Source organism: Calypte anna, chromosome Z (genome assembly GCF_003957555.1).
Source record: "Calypte anna isolate BGI_N300 chromosome Z, bCalAnn1_v1.p, whole genome shotgun sequence".
Classification (NCBI taxonomy): Eukaryota; Metazoa; Chordata; class Aves; order Apodiformes; family Trochilidae; genus Calypte; species Calypte anna.
This window is the reverse complement of record NC_044274.1, coordinates 71,082,896-71,101,759: the sequence shown is the minus strand read 5'-3', so window position 1 is coordinate 71,101,759 and position 18,864 is coordinate 71,082,896. Positions and strand designations below refer to the sequence as shown.

General features: G+C 39.5%; 1 protein-coding gene across 1 annotated transcript in view; it reads right to left on the bottom strand.

Moving 5' to 3' along the window:
- Nucleotides 1-670: 670 nt before the first annotated feature.
- ADGRV1 (adhesion G protein-coupled receptor V1) overlaps nucleotides 671-18,864 on the bottom strand; it is a 285,963-nt gene continuing 267,769 nt past the window's right edge. Inside the window, exons 90-92 of the mRNA XM_008492118.2 lie at nucleotides 12,921-13,112; nucleotides 10,294-10,471; nucleotides 671-1,023 (exon numbers count right to left, since the gene is read on the bottom strand). Coding sequence (XP_008490340.2) covers nucleotides 905-1,023; nucleotides 10,294-10,471; nucleotides 12,921-13,112 — 489 coding nt within the window. The 3' untranslated portion in view covers nucleotides 671-904. The remainder of the gene's footprint in view (nucleotides 1,024-10,293; nucleotides 10,472-12,920; nucleotides 13,113-18,864) is intronic.

The following is an 18,864-nucleotide window of genomic DNA, read 5'->3' as shown; positions in this document are numbered from 1 at the left end:
CTCTCTCATTTCTAAAATACTTCCTCTGTATTTTATTTTCTTTTCTTTTTTTAAAAAGGAGGAACATTTACTTGCTCATTTATAACACCAGATCATGGGTATGCAATACTTAGACCCTTCAGTCAGAGCAGGGGTATCTGTGAAGGACCCACAGAGATTAATAGAAAATCCAGCTCTTTGGAATTCTGCCTTATTTCTCACTGTGAGAAGTGAAAGAAGTTAAATACTATGAAACCAGCAAGATAATGCAGTCAACAGCATGAAGCTGCCAGATGTTTCCCTCTTCTCCTTCATCTCCCCTTCCCTCGGTCTGTTTCAAATCATGGCATATTTTATCATGTCACATTTTAAATTTCAAGGCTTTGTCTTTATTTGAATTGGTAAAGGGCACAGGTATGGGTACTGAAAAAGCAGCAGGAATGCCACGTCTGAGGAAACTGAGACCAACTGTGTAATTAAAAAGCTTTTGTGTTCAGCAGGGTGTCTGCATCACCTTCCAGATCCATAAGCAGCAAGCAGAAACAACAGACTTGTTTTTATCAAACAGACTCTATGTTTTTTATTAATCAGCGTTACACATACAGGTTAATAAAAAAAGCTACACTTTGTGATGTCATCTAGCTACAAGATACAAATCTAGGCTGATTGCCACGGTATCTATTGATGCCCAGCCACTGTAAAAAACTTACAGTTTATTTTCTTGCATACAAAACCTCAAGCAATCATTCCTTGCTAAGCATTCAGAAAAGCTCACGGCATTCTACTACACAGTTTCATATAGTGTTTTAGTGCAAAAGGAAGTACAAATATAAAAATGCTGAGTCTTGAGTTAAAAAAACAAACAAAAAAACCTAAAAAAACCCCAAGCAATAAAACAAAACAAGAAACCAAGCAAGCCATGGAGTTAGAGGTGAGTGTCTGCTATAGGTATTCTTCTAAGCTCTACGATCTGGGAGTTAGCCATGCTGCCACCATCCTGGCTGCCATGACAAGATTCATTATCACTGATGCTGAGACCTGCACCTGGAACAGCAAAACAAACAAACAAACACTCAGAAAGGATTAGCAAGAATGAAATCCTGACACTGAAGTGGTGCTACCGTGTTCTGTTCTGCTTTATTCTGGTTGTTGAAATTCTTTCCTACCCTGCAACCATGTGGCAAGTTTCCTCTTATTAGTCTGGAATTCTGAATCCACAGGTTATAAAGTTATCTGACATAGTTTTCTGCCATCCAGATAGGCTGTTTTCATAACTTCACTGCCAGTCACTGTGTTTGTCCCAGTAAATGGTACAATAGCTATTCAAGGGTTGCCTTGAAATTTCAAGAGCATAAATCAAAGCCTGGCTTGGGCTGGGTTCATGGTCTGGCTGTTACAGTCTGGTATTTCCAAGGACTTCTTCATGAAGAATTGATTTTTAATGATACAAGTTCCCTCTTAAACTATAATTCCAGCTGTTTTAATAGGATTGTAATTTCAACATGAGAAAATACACTGACTAAATATTCTTTAAACCCACATTTGGCACAAGATGGTGTATTGTGTTCTTCTTCTACTGTGAGAGAATACTAGACTTTGACCCACGGAAATTTCCAAAACACATCTGAAAGAGACCTCAGCAGGACACCTTCTCCATCCTTTTGGCAAAGAAGCTCTTCTAGCTTGTTTCTTCTTTGCTTTTTTCCAGGGTTTTTGGGTTTCTTTGTGGGAAAGATTTGAGCTTATTAGCATGAAGATATGTAACTCCTCACTAGTTTTTATGAAATGCGTGTTTTTTCAGACCACTTCCTCACAGAATGTCAGTTTTAACTACAAACTTCAGTCAATTTTTAGCTCCTCTCTTTGAGTTATGGAGTGAATAAAAAAAAAAAAAAAAAAATGGGTCTTCTTAGGGTTTAGGTTGTCTAGACTTCAAATTTGTGGAGAACTGCACATCAGTGAAATCAGGCCTGGTGATCTTGATACAGACTAATTTCAGGCATGGTCTAACAGTGATGTCACTTACAAATAACCAGGGAAGTTATTAATTTTGGGCAGAATTGGATCTGTAGCTGCATACAGTTCAAGGGAGCTCTAAGGGAATGGCATGGGATGCTCCTTCATGGTGGGAAGCCAGGTTGCAATCTTGAATATAGATCTTGGCAGAGAGAACCTGAGCAGAAGAACCTGCAGGAACAGGAAGACTCTCCTGCACAGGTTTGGAAGAAGTTCTGGTAGAGGCCAAATTTGGGTGCAATGCTTCCTGAATCCAGGTGAGATTTCTTCTGCACCATAATCCAATTGCACCTTGTTTTGCTGTTTGGATTAAAGAGTGAACTCCCTGACACCTACAAGATGAGTCCTGTTCTTGGTTCTGTACAACCCAGGCTCCTGGGAAACCATCAATTGCTGTCAGACTATATGACAAGAGCAAAAAATCCATCAACACTGAGAGATACAATAAGAAGGAAAAGAAGATTGGGGTCTAAATCATTAAAAAAACCACCCTTGTTTATAAGTGTACTGAATATGTTTAAGCCATACTTACTTATTTGAATATATATATGCATATTTAATCTTTTCATTGAATTATGGTCCTAATAACTAAAAGCTGCTTGAAAGTCCTGGGAAAAACAGTGATTGCATAAGCAAGGTATTTGTGGCTTTTTCTTATCTTCTCTAAAACTATGTGTTTTAGAATGGAAACCTGAGTGCAATAGAGAAGACAAATCATACTGCTGTATTTACTATTGGGTATAGAAGAAAAAGATAATAACCTTGAGGTAATTACAACACTTTGAAAGAAGAAAAAAACCCAGTATTTCTTATGTAGCATCATTAACACTGGGATTCACTCAACGTTTATTTAGGATGAAGAGGGTAAAAGTATCAAAGGGGGGAAAAACATTTTACTGAAAACGTTTAAAATAATTTTATTCAAATGTGATCATCCTGGGTCCACCTTTAAGGAGTCCACTGACTTTTTGGGTTAGAAAGGTATTTGTCTTACTGGTGGATAGACTGCAATTATTCAGTATGGGGTTTTTTAAGTAATAAAAAGATCAGGTACTGGTCTAATATGGTATTACATTACCTCTATTCTTAAACCTCATATACATACATGCATTGAGATTTTTTGTGTGTGTGTGTGTGTGTTATGGAGGTTCTTCTCAGTAACTTGGTAAACCAGATACTGAAGCATGGTGCTTTGGGCCTTTGTTCTGCTGCTGATGCAAAGACAAACTATGTTAGAGATCATTCTTTTTAGGACAGAGAGCTAAAATGTAACCAGGACACCAGCTTACCAAAGAGCTGGCAGGCTGGGAAGGGTATGAAGTGTTTACACGATGCAGTATCACAGTGTTCATAGGTCTTGTTCTCATATTAGGGCAGAATTTAAGCACCATCAGATTCAAAGAAGCATGGAAAGAAAGAATTGGATGGTGGGTATGTAAAAAAGAGTATTACTTTTAGCTTGTGTAGAAGTTTTGTAAGAGAATGACACAGGAAAATGAGGCTTTCTTTTTTTTTTTTTTTTTTCTTTTTTTTTTTAGTATTAAAAGACTAACTAGAAATTGAAAAGTCACAGCTGGGTTTGCAAGTCCATGGAGATCCCTCCAGTGACATCTACTGGTGACAGATTTTGGCATCACATTCCGACAGGGCCTTGAACATTGGCTGTTATCTGCCTGCTCAGGCATATCTCAAAATGTCTCTAAAACACACTGAGGGAGATGGAGTTTGTTCTGTAATTACTGCACCCATATCTCAGGAGAGGCTCTTTATGCTACATCCGCGTCCATCTTGCTTTCTGAATGAATCATGACTTACAGTCTGTGTAAGACATACTAGGCAGAAATTAAGCTCTAAGTCAGGTGAATAAGAAACAACTTTACTTCTTCTTTCAGGGTTTTGACTTTGAAGAAATGACACCAACAGAGAAACAAACTTCTATGAATAAAGTCCAGATGGGTCTAAGAGCACTGGATGTTATGCAGCCACATTCAACAGCTGACTGGTAGCATACACAAGAAGCCAAATAAATGCACAAACACACCATCCTTTTTTTTTTTTTTTTTTTTTTTTTTTTTTTGTGAAGAGATCCCTCCAAAACAGAAATTACAGAGGTGGATAAGGCAGTAATCTGCCTCTCTGTCACCCTCTGCAATTTACCTGCCCTATGACAGACAGACAGGATGGTGCAGTGAGCACCTTTTCAAATCTGGAATTTCAAATGTTTACTCTCATTCAGGATGCCCAATGGGAGATGCTTAATCTTTAAAAATTTTAATATTCTTACATGTTAAGAATCTTAAAGATTCTTAATTCTTAAACAAAAATTAAACTTCTTAAACCAGGCACCTAAAGTGCTAAAACATGCTGAGTTTGGAACTCTACCTGTACTAGATTGAAAAATATGAGTTAGTTTAAATGGCATCATTATTGCAATAGCTGCATTTGCATCAAGTTTAGTTTTTAACTTTTAACAGATTTTTAATAGATTTTTAAATAGATTTTTTACTAGACCTCTTAATAGATTTTTAGTAGATTTTTCTAGATATTCTCCATGTAGAATCTTTGTTTATTTTCTAGCATACATGCCTCTATTAAGAGAAAAAATACACTGAGATGTGGATGTTGCAATATCCTCCATACTGTCCTATATGTATTTGGAAAGTACCATGTGCTAGGCTGGCATTCTCTCTAAACTATAAATGTCTTAGAAAACAGCTCCCTACAGGGGTGGCTCACCAGTCAGCACTGGAGGGATTTGGGCCTCTCTCAAAGGTTTTTCTTTATTTTTCATTCACCTCTCACTCAAAGAAAGGAATTTTTTCAGTTTTGCACATCACAAAAGGGGGAGGACAAGAGCATTTGTAGGAGATGGGAATATGGATGGAAATTCAGAGATCAGTAAAGCTGTCATGCATTTATGGGAGTTATGCTTTAGAGAAAAGTTGATTGGCAGCTTGCTGCTTTGGGATGGATTTCATCTACTTTTATTCTGTTGGGTCCCTTTTTAATTCCCTAGCTCTAGCCTGCACAGAAATCATCAAGGAATCCTGATATAGTGGACTAATAACTCACTGATACCAGTCTGTGACATTTTGGAGGGCAACAGTCTCATTAGACTTTCAATGAACTTTGCAAGAAATCAGAGGCAAAATGGGATCTAGTCCAAAATGACAGTGCTTTTAAAGTTAATCGGTGCAATTAAAAATAACTAATTGGTAAATAATTCTCCTGCTCAGTAGAAGCTAAGCCTTTGATTCATTATAAAAGTAATAAACGAAATATAGTAAAATAAATAATTTAAGCCAAATTTGTTAAAGAAAGGTTTTAGCACACCTCAATGGGCACCTCAGTTTCCCTAAATTATCTTCTCCTACCATTATTCTTCTATGATTTCTTCCAAACAAACTGCCAGGGAGCTGGCTGGCCTTCCTTAAGAATCCCAAAGAAAAAGAGATGAGTTCATACACCAAGGATGGAGAATCTGAACCACCTATTTCTTTATGGACATGAACATATTTGATGGAAAGGAGGAATTAATTGATAAGCTATTCAGAGGCCATGGTTTTAAGATGTGAGAAGTCCAGCTTTTGGACTTCTTACACAAAAAAAAAAATATATATTCCATGGCCATGTGATCTAAAGCTTACATAAAAGCTGGGTAAGAAACAGCATACTGTTGTCCACTTGGTTTGCTAGAAATGCAGTTGTATGCCTTCATCTGACCCAGTCTGTGACTCAGGTTAATCTGTAATTGGGCCCAGCATTAATGATTATGGAACCAAGGTCTAAGTGCATAGCTCTGTGACATTTTTCTTTAGCAATAAGGCCAAGGGATCCACTTGTGGAGCTGCACTGCAAACTGAAAATTACTAAACTGTTGCAAGTTGAAGAATAAAGTAGTCCTGTGGGGGGCTGTTTTTGTTTGTTTTGTTTTTTTGGCTTGCATCAGTCATCCTTCTTCAGTTCCAGTGCTGAGAGTGTCCAGCTGCCATGCAAGGGTGGGGCAGGAGGACAGGAATGAGATTTTAGCTTTGCTGTGATTATGTCCCCCATTCCCAGCGTTCTTGTCTGCCAGATTAAACCTTGGGCTGCAGACAGTGAGCAGTGCAAAGAAGTACAGAGGCATTTTTGCCTATTGCTCTGCAAATCAGTGCTAGTCCTCAGCCTTAGGGGAGACAGTATTTTAGCACGGCTGAGGATGAGTTTGTTTATTGATTGACAGCTGTAGGGACCAACAGATAATTTCTGTTTGTGCTTATCAGACCCAAAGCTGAAGCAACAGCAGTGCAAGCATTCCTATTCTTCCTCTTCAAGTAAAAAAGGCACACCTTAATTTTAGGAGTGATATAAACAGCTGGTGTGGTACAAACCAACTTTTTCTCTGCTCTCCAAGGGCTTGTCTGCTTGAGATGAGGCATCCTTAGCCTACTGAAATAAAGCCTGGTCTGAAAAGCTCTGATAATTAATATTTGCAGAAAATGACAGACAAGAGCAAGACATCTCATCTGCCCTGCTTCAGATAAGAGGTGCTGATTTTCCTGCTGCTAATGACCACTGCTTCCTTGGAGCTGGGACTGGTGCTCAAAGGGACGGCATCAAACTGATGGGCAGTGGCAAAGGGAGAGGGAGAAAGAGGGGGTGAGGAAGAGGAAGAAGATCTCTGACCTGAGTCTTGTGGTTTCCCGTGAGTACAAACAATGATGCAACAGAGGAAGAAAAAATTTGCTGCCAGGAGGAAGGGAACAGGAGGCAGACTCCTTTCAGCACCTACAAGCTTAACCATGTCATAGAAATTCCCCTCAGACCACAGCTCAGTGAATAGTTTAGCAGCACAAGCCTGTACTGCCAGAGAAGCCCTCACTTTCCATCACCTCATCTCCCTTTTTATTGCTCCTACAGGGTTCCCTCCCTCCTTCCATCAGGAGTACCTTGACTCCTTGGCCATGCACTGAACTGGACTGGATGAAAATAATAAAACCAGATATGGCTTTTCAGATGCAAAAAAGCTCACCTTTTTTTTTGTTTTTGTTGGTTTAAAAATGACCATGTTAAGCTACAGTTTGCATCTAAGGCAATAGCTGATAAACATTTACTTTGGTGGTTAAAGCTGCTCTAACCTCAATACCCCCTCTTCAGTTTATCTTGTTCAGATGTTCTGTTTGTGGCTGGAACCAGATGGGATAACTGGTTTGGCTCAGAAATCATCTTTTTTTCCCTCCCTGTGTTGTTGCTGAGGACACAGTCTTGGAACCTGAGTAAGCATTGGGGTGAAGTGGTCATGTAGAACTTGATTCAGTACCACAAACAAAAAGTGTTTTTCTCCACCTGTAGCCTGAAGTCTCTGCTTCAAATCACATTAAAACAGAAGACTCATAGGAACAAGTGGTAATAAAATATTAACAACGAAGACAAAAATAAATTTAAGCAAAATAATCAAAAGTTTTTTCTAAACCTGTTTGCTTTATAAGGACTGAAAAGAAATTAACTAAGCTAAGGATGGAGCTTCAAGATTTGTTAAAAAATCATTAAATGCTAAAATTGTGGTAAATTATATTAACCATGGGTTTTACCTACTACTGCTGACTAGATTGGTCTTCATGATTTAAGACTCAGATGTCACAGTGTGTGGAGTTTATCACAAAAAAAAAGGGAAAACTGATGTTAAATATGCTGCTTAAGCAGTATCTGAATGGCTTCATATCTTATTAACTACACATGAATTATCTGGTTTCCTTCAAAACATCCAGGACTGAGTTAAAAAAAAAAAAAAAAAGCTACCTTCTGATGCACCTAAAAAAAAAAAAAGGTTTGCAACTTTAAGATTATTCATCTAGATTTGAAAGTCCTGCTCAAAGTCTTTAATTGCAAAGCAAAGTAGAAGTATGCAAAAAATCCAGGAAAATTAACAGGTACAGTACAGATCTTCATAAAAAAATTGCATTTCTTAGCACTTAGGTCAGTTATCTTCATTATTAGAAGAGTTTTCTTCAATGGAAACTGGCTTAGGAGGTGAAGTATTATTAATATACTGAATAAAACCATGTCTTTATTAGCAGCATTCCTACCCTTCCACAACCAGTTTTATTGTTTTCTTTGGTGTTACTGAAGGGAACAAACTCTTCCAATTATCACTGCTGGAGTACTTAACCTGCTAATGTCACCAGTAGAACCTCACTGTTACCTCTTGCAAGGCTTGATGGTATCCCCAAAGACCATCCAGGAGACATCCTACTGCCAAGCTTGTCCATTTGTGTTTCCCCTGGTGCCTAGAGGAGGTGGGTGTGGGTTGGCATCTGCCAAATCTGATGTTCCTTTTGGCTTTGTGGTTGTTTTATTAGACACTTACTTGGCCAAGTGCCAGGTCCCACGCTAGGGTCACAAAAAAACAGAGGTAACTCAACAGGCTTGAAGAAGACCAGCTGGAAAGATGCCCAGAGGAAAAGGGTGCTGGTCAACAGTGAGTGGATATGAGCCAGAATGTGTCCAGGTAGTCACAAAGGCCAACAGCATCCTGGCCTGCATCAGAAACTGTGTGGCCAGCTAGACAAGGGGAGGGATTGTCCCTCTGTGCTGGGCACTGGGGATGCTGCACCTGGAATTCTGGCTTCAGGTCTGGAACTCTCACAAAAAGGACATTGAGGGGCTGGAGAACATCCAGCAAAGGGCAACAGAGCTGGGGAAGGGTCTTAGAAGCAGCACTGAAGGGAACTGGGGTTGTACAGTCTGGAGCAGAGTAGGCTGAGGGGTTGAGGGGCTTCTGGCTCTCTGCAACCCTCTGAGAGGAGGTTGGAGCCAGGGGGTTCGGGCTTTGCTCCCAAGGAACAAGACACAGAACAAGAGGAAATGGCCTCAAATTGTGCCAGGAAAGTTTAGACTGGATATTAGAAAATAATTTTTCACAGAAAGAGTTATTAAACACTGGGACAGTTGAATCACCACCTTTGGAAGTGTTTAGAAGCTGTGTATCAGAGAATCACAGAATCATTTAGGTTGGAAAGCACCTCTGAGATCATCAAGTCCAACCCTTGATCCACTAAGGGTTCCCAGCCCATGGCACACAGTGCCACATCAGTCTCTTCTTAAAAGCCCCCAGGGATGGAGAATCCACCCCCTCCTTGGGCAGCCCATTCCAATACCTGATCACCCTCTCTGTAAAAAATTTCTTCCTAATATCCAACCTAAACCTCTCCTGAGAGCTTAAGCCCATCCCCTCTTGTCTTACTGAGAGTTGCCTGGGAGCAGAGTCTGAACCCACCTGGCTCCAACCTCCTTTCAGGGAGTTGTAGAAAGTGATGAGGTCTCCCCTGAGCCTCCTCTTCTCCAAACTGAACACCCCCAGCAGTTTAGTAGATGCAGATGTGATGTAGATGTGAAGATGTGGTGCTAGGGAACGTGGTTTAGCATTAGACTTGGTAGAGTTAGTTAAATGTTTGTACTGGATGATCTTGAAATTATTTTCCAGACAGAACTATTCTGTTATTGTGTTCCCATGTAAAATAATTTTTCACTTTATTTCTTTTGCCTGTGGCCTCATCTGGTTAACTAAGCTAGCTAAAAGTTAGCTAAGAAGTTTCACTGACGATGTGGGTGAGAGGGCAGAAAACCAGTATGTCACTGAGGACAAAGCCTGGGATTTTAAAACTTTAAGGCTGTTGAGAAGAACCTGATTACAAATGTTTTGTTTTGCAGGTGTAGTTCAAGTGTGTCCACACAGAGTAGCTTCCCCTGCTTCTGTCCTTCAGAGGTACTGTGAACTTATCACAGCTGGCTTTCCTGTTTGGGCAGAAATCTACCTAGTTTATCTTTCCAGAGGACATGGTTTTCCGTATCCAAATATATTTTGTATAAATATTTTATCTTACACTTACTTGAGAAAATCAATATTTATGAAGTGATGGTGATTCTCATATACATGCATTATAAGAATAGACATTGCATATATTTTGTAAATCAATTTGAAAAAGTAACAAAAGACAAAGTAGGCCACATCTAGAAGCAGCAAGTTAGCCATTCAAGCACCTGTGAAAAATGTCAGAGACTTTTATCTGCTGATGTTTTCCATGGGTCTGCTTATCATCATGACTCAAAACACACTTTTTGCAGGTTCCTCAGTTATTTTAGATAGCCTGCACAATATTTTTACAGAATAGCAGTCCAAGGCAAAGTAATTTTACTTCAGATTTTCACTGGCAATTCAATCATATTAACAGATCTTGTTAACTCATGTTCCTCATGGAATGGTGAAGCCATGAGGGTGAAGAACATATCCTTTGAGGAATAAAGGGAAGAGTCACTCACCTGTCTTCAAAGCAAATATTAGGTCATCAAATTCCTGTGATTCCTCATCAGCAACCAGTGAGCTGGTACTAAATCCTCCAGAAGGGTGGAAAACATTTCCATTTTGAGGACTCTGCTTAAAAGAAGCACTACCTTGACTACCAGGCTGCAAGGATGCCCTCTCCCAGTCTGCAGGCACCTGCAAAGTTTAAAAAGATACAGAAATGTAGGAATAATCAAAACTATAATACAGAAAGTGGAAACCATAAGCAGAACAAAACTCAAGACCAAAAGATTTTAGAACCATCTATTCTGTCGCTTCTACAGTGAACCAGGCAGGCTTAACAATAACCAACCAACCAGATAAACATATATATATATATGTGTGTGTGTGTGTAACTCGATTAAGAGTAATTTCACCTGCTTATTAACTTGTTCTAGTTATCTCAAAAAGTTGAAAAATATAATTCTTTTTCTGAATATTGGTTCCTAGCATGGACAATTTTAATTTAAAGCACTGAAAGGTTTCAGGTTACTCCTTTCCTAGAATTAACTCTTCCTCTGCTGGACCATTCCTCTCTTTTCTTCTAAGGCCACTAATATTAATTGTTACATTCCATTATATGATCTACTGTTGGCAGCCCACTGCTTCCCCTGTTTATCAATACAATATTTAAAAATAATTTTCCAGTCCTTATAGGTTCTGGTGGCATTATACAATCTCAATATCAGCTCTGGTGTAGTTCATCTGCCACTAGTTTAGGGTGGAGCTGCACAAAAAAAAATCAGGATTTCAATTAATGAGAAAAGAAGTGGTTTAAAAAAATGTCTCCTAGATAGATGTAATGAAAAGGTAAATTAAAAAGAAATAAAAATGTATTTTCTTGGTTTATTGCTCATCTGTTGTTTAGGAGTTCAGGAACATAAATCTTGCTATGTATTGCTGAGAAGTTATGATGTCCACTAAACTGGGAGACAGGCACCACCTTAAGTGAGACTCTGAGAAGTTGAATAAATTCAGCAGTCTTCCAGAAGCATTAAAATCCAGACAAAGCTACCGTCCAGCAGGTAGAGAAATGGGCAAAACAGCTGCTAGGTGAGCAGCTTGGTTACCACAAAAATTATTATTAGAACTGACACGTTCCCTTGAAATATTTAAATTCCATTAAATCAGTGTTTTTCCTGGAAAAACTGTTTGGCTGGAAAATTTTCAAGTAGGTCTATCAAAATACATATGTACTTAGCAGCAAAAATCACCGTGGTTTGCTGCATGTAGCTGAAAGTGATACAAGCAGCATTTCAGTTCCAGCAACAAAGAGTCTTAAAATAATTTTCCCTCAAAATTTCTATTTCCTTTCCTTTCCTTTCCTTTCCTTTCCTTTCCTTTCCTTTTCCTTTCCTTTCCTTTCCTTTCCTTTTCCTTTCCTTTCCTTTCCTTTCCTTTCCTTTCCTTTCCTTTCCTTTCCTTTCCTTTCCTTTCCTTTCCTTTCCTTTCCTTTCCTTTCCTTTCCTTTCCTTTCCTTTCCTTTCCTTTCCTTTCCTTTCCTTTCCTTTCCTTTCCTTCCCTTCCCTTCCCTTCCCTTCCCTTCCCTTCCCTTCCCTTCCCTTCTCTTTCTCTTCTCTTCTTCTCTTCTCTTCTCTTCTCTTCTCTTCTCTTCTCTTCTCTTCTCTTCTCTTCTCTTCTCTTCTCTTCTCTTCTCTTCTCTTCTCTTCTCTTCTCTTCTCTCTCTTCTCTTCTCTTCTCTTCTCTTCTCTTCTCTTCTCTTCTCTTCTCTTCTCTTCTCTTCTCTTCTCTTCTCTTTCTCTTCTCTTTCTCTTTCTCTCTTCTCTTTCTTCTCTTCTCTTCTCTTCTCTTCTCTTCTCTTCTCTTCTCTTCTCTTCTCTTCTCTTCTCTCTCTTCTCTTCTCTTCTCTTCTCTTCTCTTCTCTTCTCTTCTCTTCTCTTCTCTTCTCTTCTCTTCTCTTCTCTTCTCTTCTCTTCTCTTCTCTTCTCTTCTCTTCTCTTCTCTTCTCTTCTCTTTCTCTTCTCTTCTCTCTTCTCTTCTCTTCTCTTCTCTTCTCTTCTCTTCTCTTCTCTTCTCTTCTCTTCTCTTCTCTTCTCTCTTCTCTTCTCTTCTCTTCTCTTCTCTTCTCTTCTCTTCTCTTCTCTTCTCTTCTCTTCTCTTCTCTTCTCTTCTCTTCTCTTCTCTTCTCTTCTCTTCTCTTCTCTCCTGTCCTACTCTGCTCTGTCCACTCCATTCCATTCCAATTTCATTATCAATCTTATTCCATTAAAATGTTCAGAAATTTTGCACAGCTTGGTTTGGGAAAACTGAATGCTTGCAATGAGTTTAAGACCTATAGTAAAGAATTAACCTGATATTTTGAGTCCTCCTGAACTACTTTTCACAACATCCATGAAGCCTCCACAACAAACCAGAAAGGGGAAATTCTGTAGATGAGATGTTACCAGGGAATGGTAAGTTCCAAAAGCACCACCAGAGGAAAACAGAACAATTTTTATGGTTAAAAAAACCACCCCTAGTGTCCCTCCTCAGTTAATCCTCCAAGACAACCTATAATAATTATCACCTCATTTCTGTGTAATAGACACTTAAATCTGTGGGTACATTTTTAATAGACAAAGTAAAGACAACAGGGCACTGTTACCTCTTCCATAGCACTGATGAGGTTCTGAGTGGACTTGCTGATCTCTCTGCCTGCAGCTGGCAGACCACTGCCATGTGTGAAAAAAGCTGACCCAGGAGTGGGGTGCCCATTCATGTCCACTGTATAACTTGCTTTGACAGGGCAGCAAAGCTGGTTGTGCAGGATAAAATACACCACGAAGACATAAAGTCCCTGAAACAGAGAGAGAAAAAGAATGTTACCATGGCAAGGACAGGGAACTCAGGACAGAGCTTGAGAGCATCCAGGGAAATGTCCCTACATGGTCCCTTACACCAGAGGTCTGTGCCTTAAAGTGCTGCAGCCATTTCCTGTGGAAAACAAGAGATGATGCCACTTCTCATCAGAGATCTCGAAGTCAAAAGTCAGTTCATATCCTGAGGCCTCCAGCTAAACAGAAACCCCCAACCCCACAGAGTCATTGAAAATGATTATTTTCTTGAACCCACACGGCTGTAAAGCAAAGCCAAGAGCCCAGCAACAATGAAACCGAGCTGAGTTTCACAGTTGTCATAAGAATGAAAATGTGGTTAAGGGTTGCCTTCACATTAGGATTTGGCTGCTGGCCCCTAGCCACAATTCTTTATTTCCTTACTGACCTGCTGGCTCTTTGCGTTCTTGCCCCAATTCCAGTCTCGTGCAAACTGCACTGCTGCCATCACAGATACTGAGTTGTAACTATAAATTAGAGCCTCTGTGAGACCCACTCATTCAGCACTGTCTTTCACTTGTGATTACTACAAAGGCTCTGCTGTATGTCTCTGCAGTTCTCCTTTAAAACTTGTTAGGTTTGGCCTTTAGACTTAGCCAAGAAAAGTATGATAAACATGTCTTTTGTTTTCAGAGAAACCCAATTACTGAGCTCCTGCATACGAAATCTGACTTTCTCTAATTCTGTTGCTCTAATACTGGTGGAAAACAGTACAATTCAATTGATAAATCAACTTGCTCAATAATTACTAAGGAAGGGGTTAACCAAAAGAATACAGAAAGGCCTCTGGATTCTTCCTAGTTCCTGCAATTCAATTACATTTGCATTGTTTTTTGTATTTCACATTGTCCTCTATCTCCCTGAAGCCAATTGTCTTAAACAGAACAATTTACTGGACAGGTACCCATTGGAGTGAAAGTAATAACTGGGATTATGAATTTTAAGTAGTTTCATTCAATTATATTTGGTAATTCCTGAAAGAAGGGGTTAAGAAAAATACATGGACACTGCAGATCTTCATATCCACCCCTATAAAACAGGCAGCAGCACTTCATGATCCACAGATTCATAATTTCTAATGCCAAAAACTTTATGACAAAGCAGTCTGGTCCAAAGCAACACATAACAGAAGTTCATGCTATTCAATAGGATTTCAATCTCAGCTGGTCAGACACTGGACATAACATTTACAGCCATAAAGCATCATGTGTTTTTTGGTTTCTTTTGTACTGTTGGGTGTTTTTGTTTGGTTGGTTGTGTGGTTTTTGGGTTTTTTTTCAGAAAAACAGCAAACAAAGGTGTTAAAAACAACTGTTTTAAAAACATTAAAACATTTAAATAATAAGCATTATTAATAAAGTATTAAAACATTTAAAACATTTTAAAAAAAATTTCCCGTTTTTCCAGATTTTTGTTTTCTTGTCACAAGGACCCTGAGTAGTTAACTGAGACAAATTTCTTTTTGATATATCTAAGTAAATAAATTAAAAAAACCTGATGTAAACACGTTGCACTTTAGAACCAAAATGACCTTTCACTGTTATCTGTTCTTCTTGGTTTTGTATGTTTTTCATATTCATAAAACAACGTAAATTAAAAGAAATCATACTCCTTTGATGAAATCGTAGATTTCATTCTATAAATAAATCAAAGGAGTATGATGTGGGTCAAACATAACAGGACAAGCAAATTGATTTCTTTTAATTTACGTTGTTTTATGAATATGAAAAACATACGAAACCAAGAAGAACAGATAACAGTGACGACACTGAATCCAGAGGAGCCTGGGGCATTTCAATCTCTAACCACAAAAGTTGCACACACAATTCAAGTGGTTTTGTACTTTTCAAGAAAACCCATTAGCTGAAAATGTGATACAGCCCCATTTTTCAGGATCATGGAGACATAAACCATTGGTATACAGGGCCCATGCTATATCACTCTTCTTTGAGTGTGGACACTCACCCTTCTAAAACAAATAAACATGGAATAAATTGCCATAATTATCTCCTTAACTCATCCTCCATGTGTTTTGGACAGTGCTGTTTCTGAGGAACTATCGTTCTACCAGAACCACAGGAAGGCATTTTGACACCCAAAGCATCCTTGCTGACACTCCTCATGCTGACACTTCTGCCCCTTGCTCTCAGCCAGAGTTGCAGAGGGCAGCAGGAGCCAGCATCCTTGGAATGCATCTGCTGGTGTGGCATTCCTGATGCATCCCTCCTTCCCTTGAGGAACTTCAGCATCTGCAGTTCAGAGAACTCCCAGGTAGTGTTGCACCCAGGTGATGACAGCTCTTCTATGTCCTGCTATAATCATCACATTGGCTTGGGGAGCTTACTTGACTTTTTAAGGACTGGAAGAGGCACAGGCTGAGTTAACTAACAGAAACAAAAATGGTTTTACTTCTCCCACTTCTGTAAAATATTACAAAATATTACAAAAAAGCTTATACTTAACAAAATCCATCAGTCCTAAGGAGATTATATCTTTACTGAGGAACTGTGTTGCTGGGTAGAAGATTTCTTGTTTTGCTGGTAAAGTCATAGAATCATGGAATGATTTGAGTTGGAAGGGAACTTAGATCTCACCTAATTACAATCTTCCCTGCATGGCCAGGGACACCTCCCATTAGACCAGGTTTCTTCAAGACCCATCCAACCTCACCTGAGACACTGCCAGGGATGGGGCAACCACAGCTTCTCTGGGCAGCTTGGACCAAAGTCTCAAAGGATTTCTTCCTCATATCTCATAAAAATCTTCCCTCTTCCAGACCTTTGTCAGAAGCCTTTCCCCAGCTTTCCCCAGCACTGCAGGGAGGTGTAATGGTGACGTGTGGGTTTTTAACCTGAGTGGATTAGAGGGGAAGAAGAAGAACCCTCTCCTTAACTCTTTTGGCCATGCTTCTTTTGGTTCAGCCCAGGACACAGTTGTTTTTTTTTTGTACTTCCTGCACACATTGCTGGCTCACATTGAGCTTCCCATTAAACAAAACCCCCAAATTTTTCTCTTCAGGGCTGCTCTCAACCTCTGCCCAGTCTGTATTTGTGCACTGGGACTGCCCTGGTCCAGTTGCACTTGGCCTTTCTGAACTTCATAAGTTTGATATGGCTCTACCAATTCATCCTGTTGGTCTCCCTTCCCTCCAGCATGCCAGCCACACCACAGTTTGGAGAAAGGATGGAACCTTCTTTGACCCATATACCTATCCAAATCTAGAGGCTGAAGCAGATATGTAGAGTATCTGTGTGCCAACACCAGGGTTGTTCTTCAAGTATCAAAAGGGGTTTGTGGTCTTATTCTCCCTATCCTGTGCCTCTATCAGAAACCACTGCAACTGAATTTGGGGAAATCAAAACAAAGCAAATGATCCTGCCCACACAACACCAGGTTCCATTGATCATACACAGGATGATGCCACAGATCAAGTCATATTGATCCATGCTCATTTCACCACCAGCATCTACCAGTATGTTTACTTTGAAAAAGCACGGGCAGGATGCAGACCCATGGGTTGTATCACTGCAACCACAGTTTTCACAGCCTCAGTGGTTTGGTTTTTTTTTGCAAAAGCACCAGTATGAGAACTACATTGTCCTTCATCACATTTTTGATACTCATTTTTGTTTTTCTGTCACCTCAACCTTTAATATTGTAAATTAAGTCTTAAAGCGTAATTAAAAAAAAAAAAAAAGCTGTTGGCATTGAAATATGTGTATGTGTTTATCCTATAAACAACTTTGGCCAAATTGGCACTACTTTACTTTTACAGGCACACACAGAAGTCCTTGCCAGTGGGACTGAGTATGAAATGCTGAGAACCTTCAGGTTCTCTTGACAGGTCTACCAGAGCTGCAGGGTATTCAGAAAAGAAACCTACATACTCCACAGAGATCTAAAGAAAATTGGTGTGGGTAATAATGGGAAATGATATTTATGTTAAAAATGTGACAAATATTAATTTTTATGTTCTTAAGATTTCTTATAAAAACCACAACTGAACACCCAAAAAACACAACCTACAAAAATCTCAGCCCAGAACCAATATCCTCTGCCATGGAAACCAGATTCAGAGCTGGCACTCTGCCTCAGTTTCCCTCTATGATTCAGTTCTCTGTGATTCATTCTTTGTCTCTCAGTCTCCCACTCTCAGCTTCACTGCCCTCAGGGAGTTTCAAAAAAAAGCAAAGGGCAGAGCAAACCCTGAACCCTGCAATCTTGAAGGTACCAATAGGAGGCCAAGCTGGTATCTGAGGTGCTACAAGAGGCTGAGAGCAAGGGGTCACCCAGCTGCACCCAGAGAAGGGAAAGAAATATCAAATCCTTATTTATGAATTTTTAACTTCAAGATTTTATGATCCTTTCAGAGACTTCAGCCATTGCATTGCCATATTGCCTACAAGTATTATTATTTTAGTCATCATTCTAGATGCAGTATAAGGACTATTATTGATGCGGTATAAGGCCTATTATTAAGTTGCTATCACTCAGACAATTAGCCTTGCCTAACAGTTATCCAGGTATTTGATTTTTGGCATATTTTTTTGTGATCTTCTTTGTGATCTTAACACCTTATTTTCCTACCCCAATAACCTTACACTTATATATTCTAATTTATATCTTTTTAGTCAAATTCTCAAGATCCTTTTTTATTTACAATAAATCCTATTTTTACATATATGTCTCATCTGCTATCTTGCCCCACATGGGACACCATTCCTTTCAGCCTACAGGGAGGCCAAAAGAACCTATTTGGTCTAAGAGTGAAGTGAATGGTTTCTAACCTGAGAGATTGATCTGGACATCTAACCTCCTGTCATTTACAGTAACACTATGATAGCAGTATCAACAGAACATCACAGTGAAAGGTAAGAGGTAAAAAGAGTTACTAATGCATCTGTCACAGAGGAAGCTGGGAACTAATTCAGGCAATTAGATGGTCCTGAAGATGGAAGCATAGGCAACTTAGAGTTCTTCTCAGACATTGTGACTGCCTGGAAAAAATGTTTGTAAGATATTGTCAGTAATGTTTATGCTGATGGAAGAAAATTAAGCTTTTCTTATTTCACTTCCTCAAGCTGGTCTTCACCTCTGCTCTTTGCAGCATTACATCAGGGCAAAACCAAACCAAACCAAAACCAAAAAAAAACCCAGAAAAAGCACAGTTACAGCTGTCTGAAGCAAAGCTCACAAGCTAAGTGGTCCACTGGGACTTTTTCAGCCAGTGAGGTAAAAACAACCTCAACACTTCTCTAGGTTATGCCAGATCCTTCACCAATTTTTTGAATATGCTATGGGTACTTGACCAATCTGACCAAGAAGACAAGAGGTGAGTGGTGGATCACATCTGTTTTCAGATTTGCAAGGCTTTCTGGCACAGCACTCTGGTACCCAGGTTGGGACATTGATGCCCAGGCAGGTAGAGCACTGGACAGGTAAAAAATTGAGCAAGTCCAGCAGAAGGATACCGAGATGGTCATGGGCTCCAGCACAGGTCCTGGGAGGCCAGGCTGAATGAAATGGGCTTTTCAGCATGAAGAAAGCTCAGGGGGGAATTAATAGCCCTTAACTGCTCCTAGCTGTCTAATACACAAGAGATGCTTACCAAGAGGCAGAGGGGTATGGCAGGACAATGAAGAATACTGATCCTAATTTGAAACAGCAGAAGCTCCAACCAGATAAAGGAAAAACATATTTAATGTGAAGGCAATA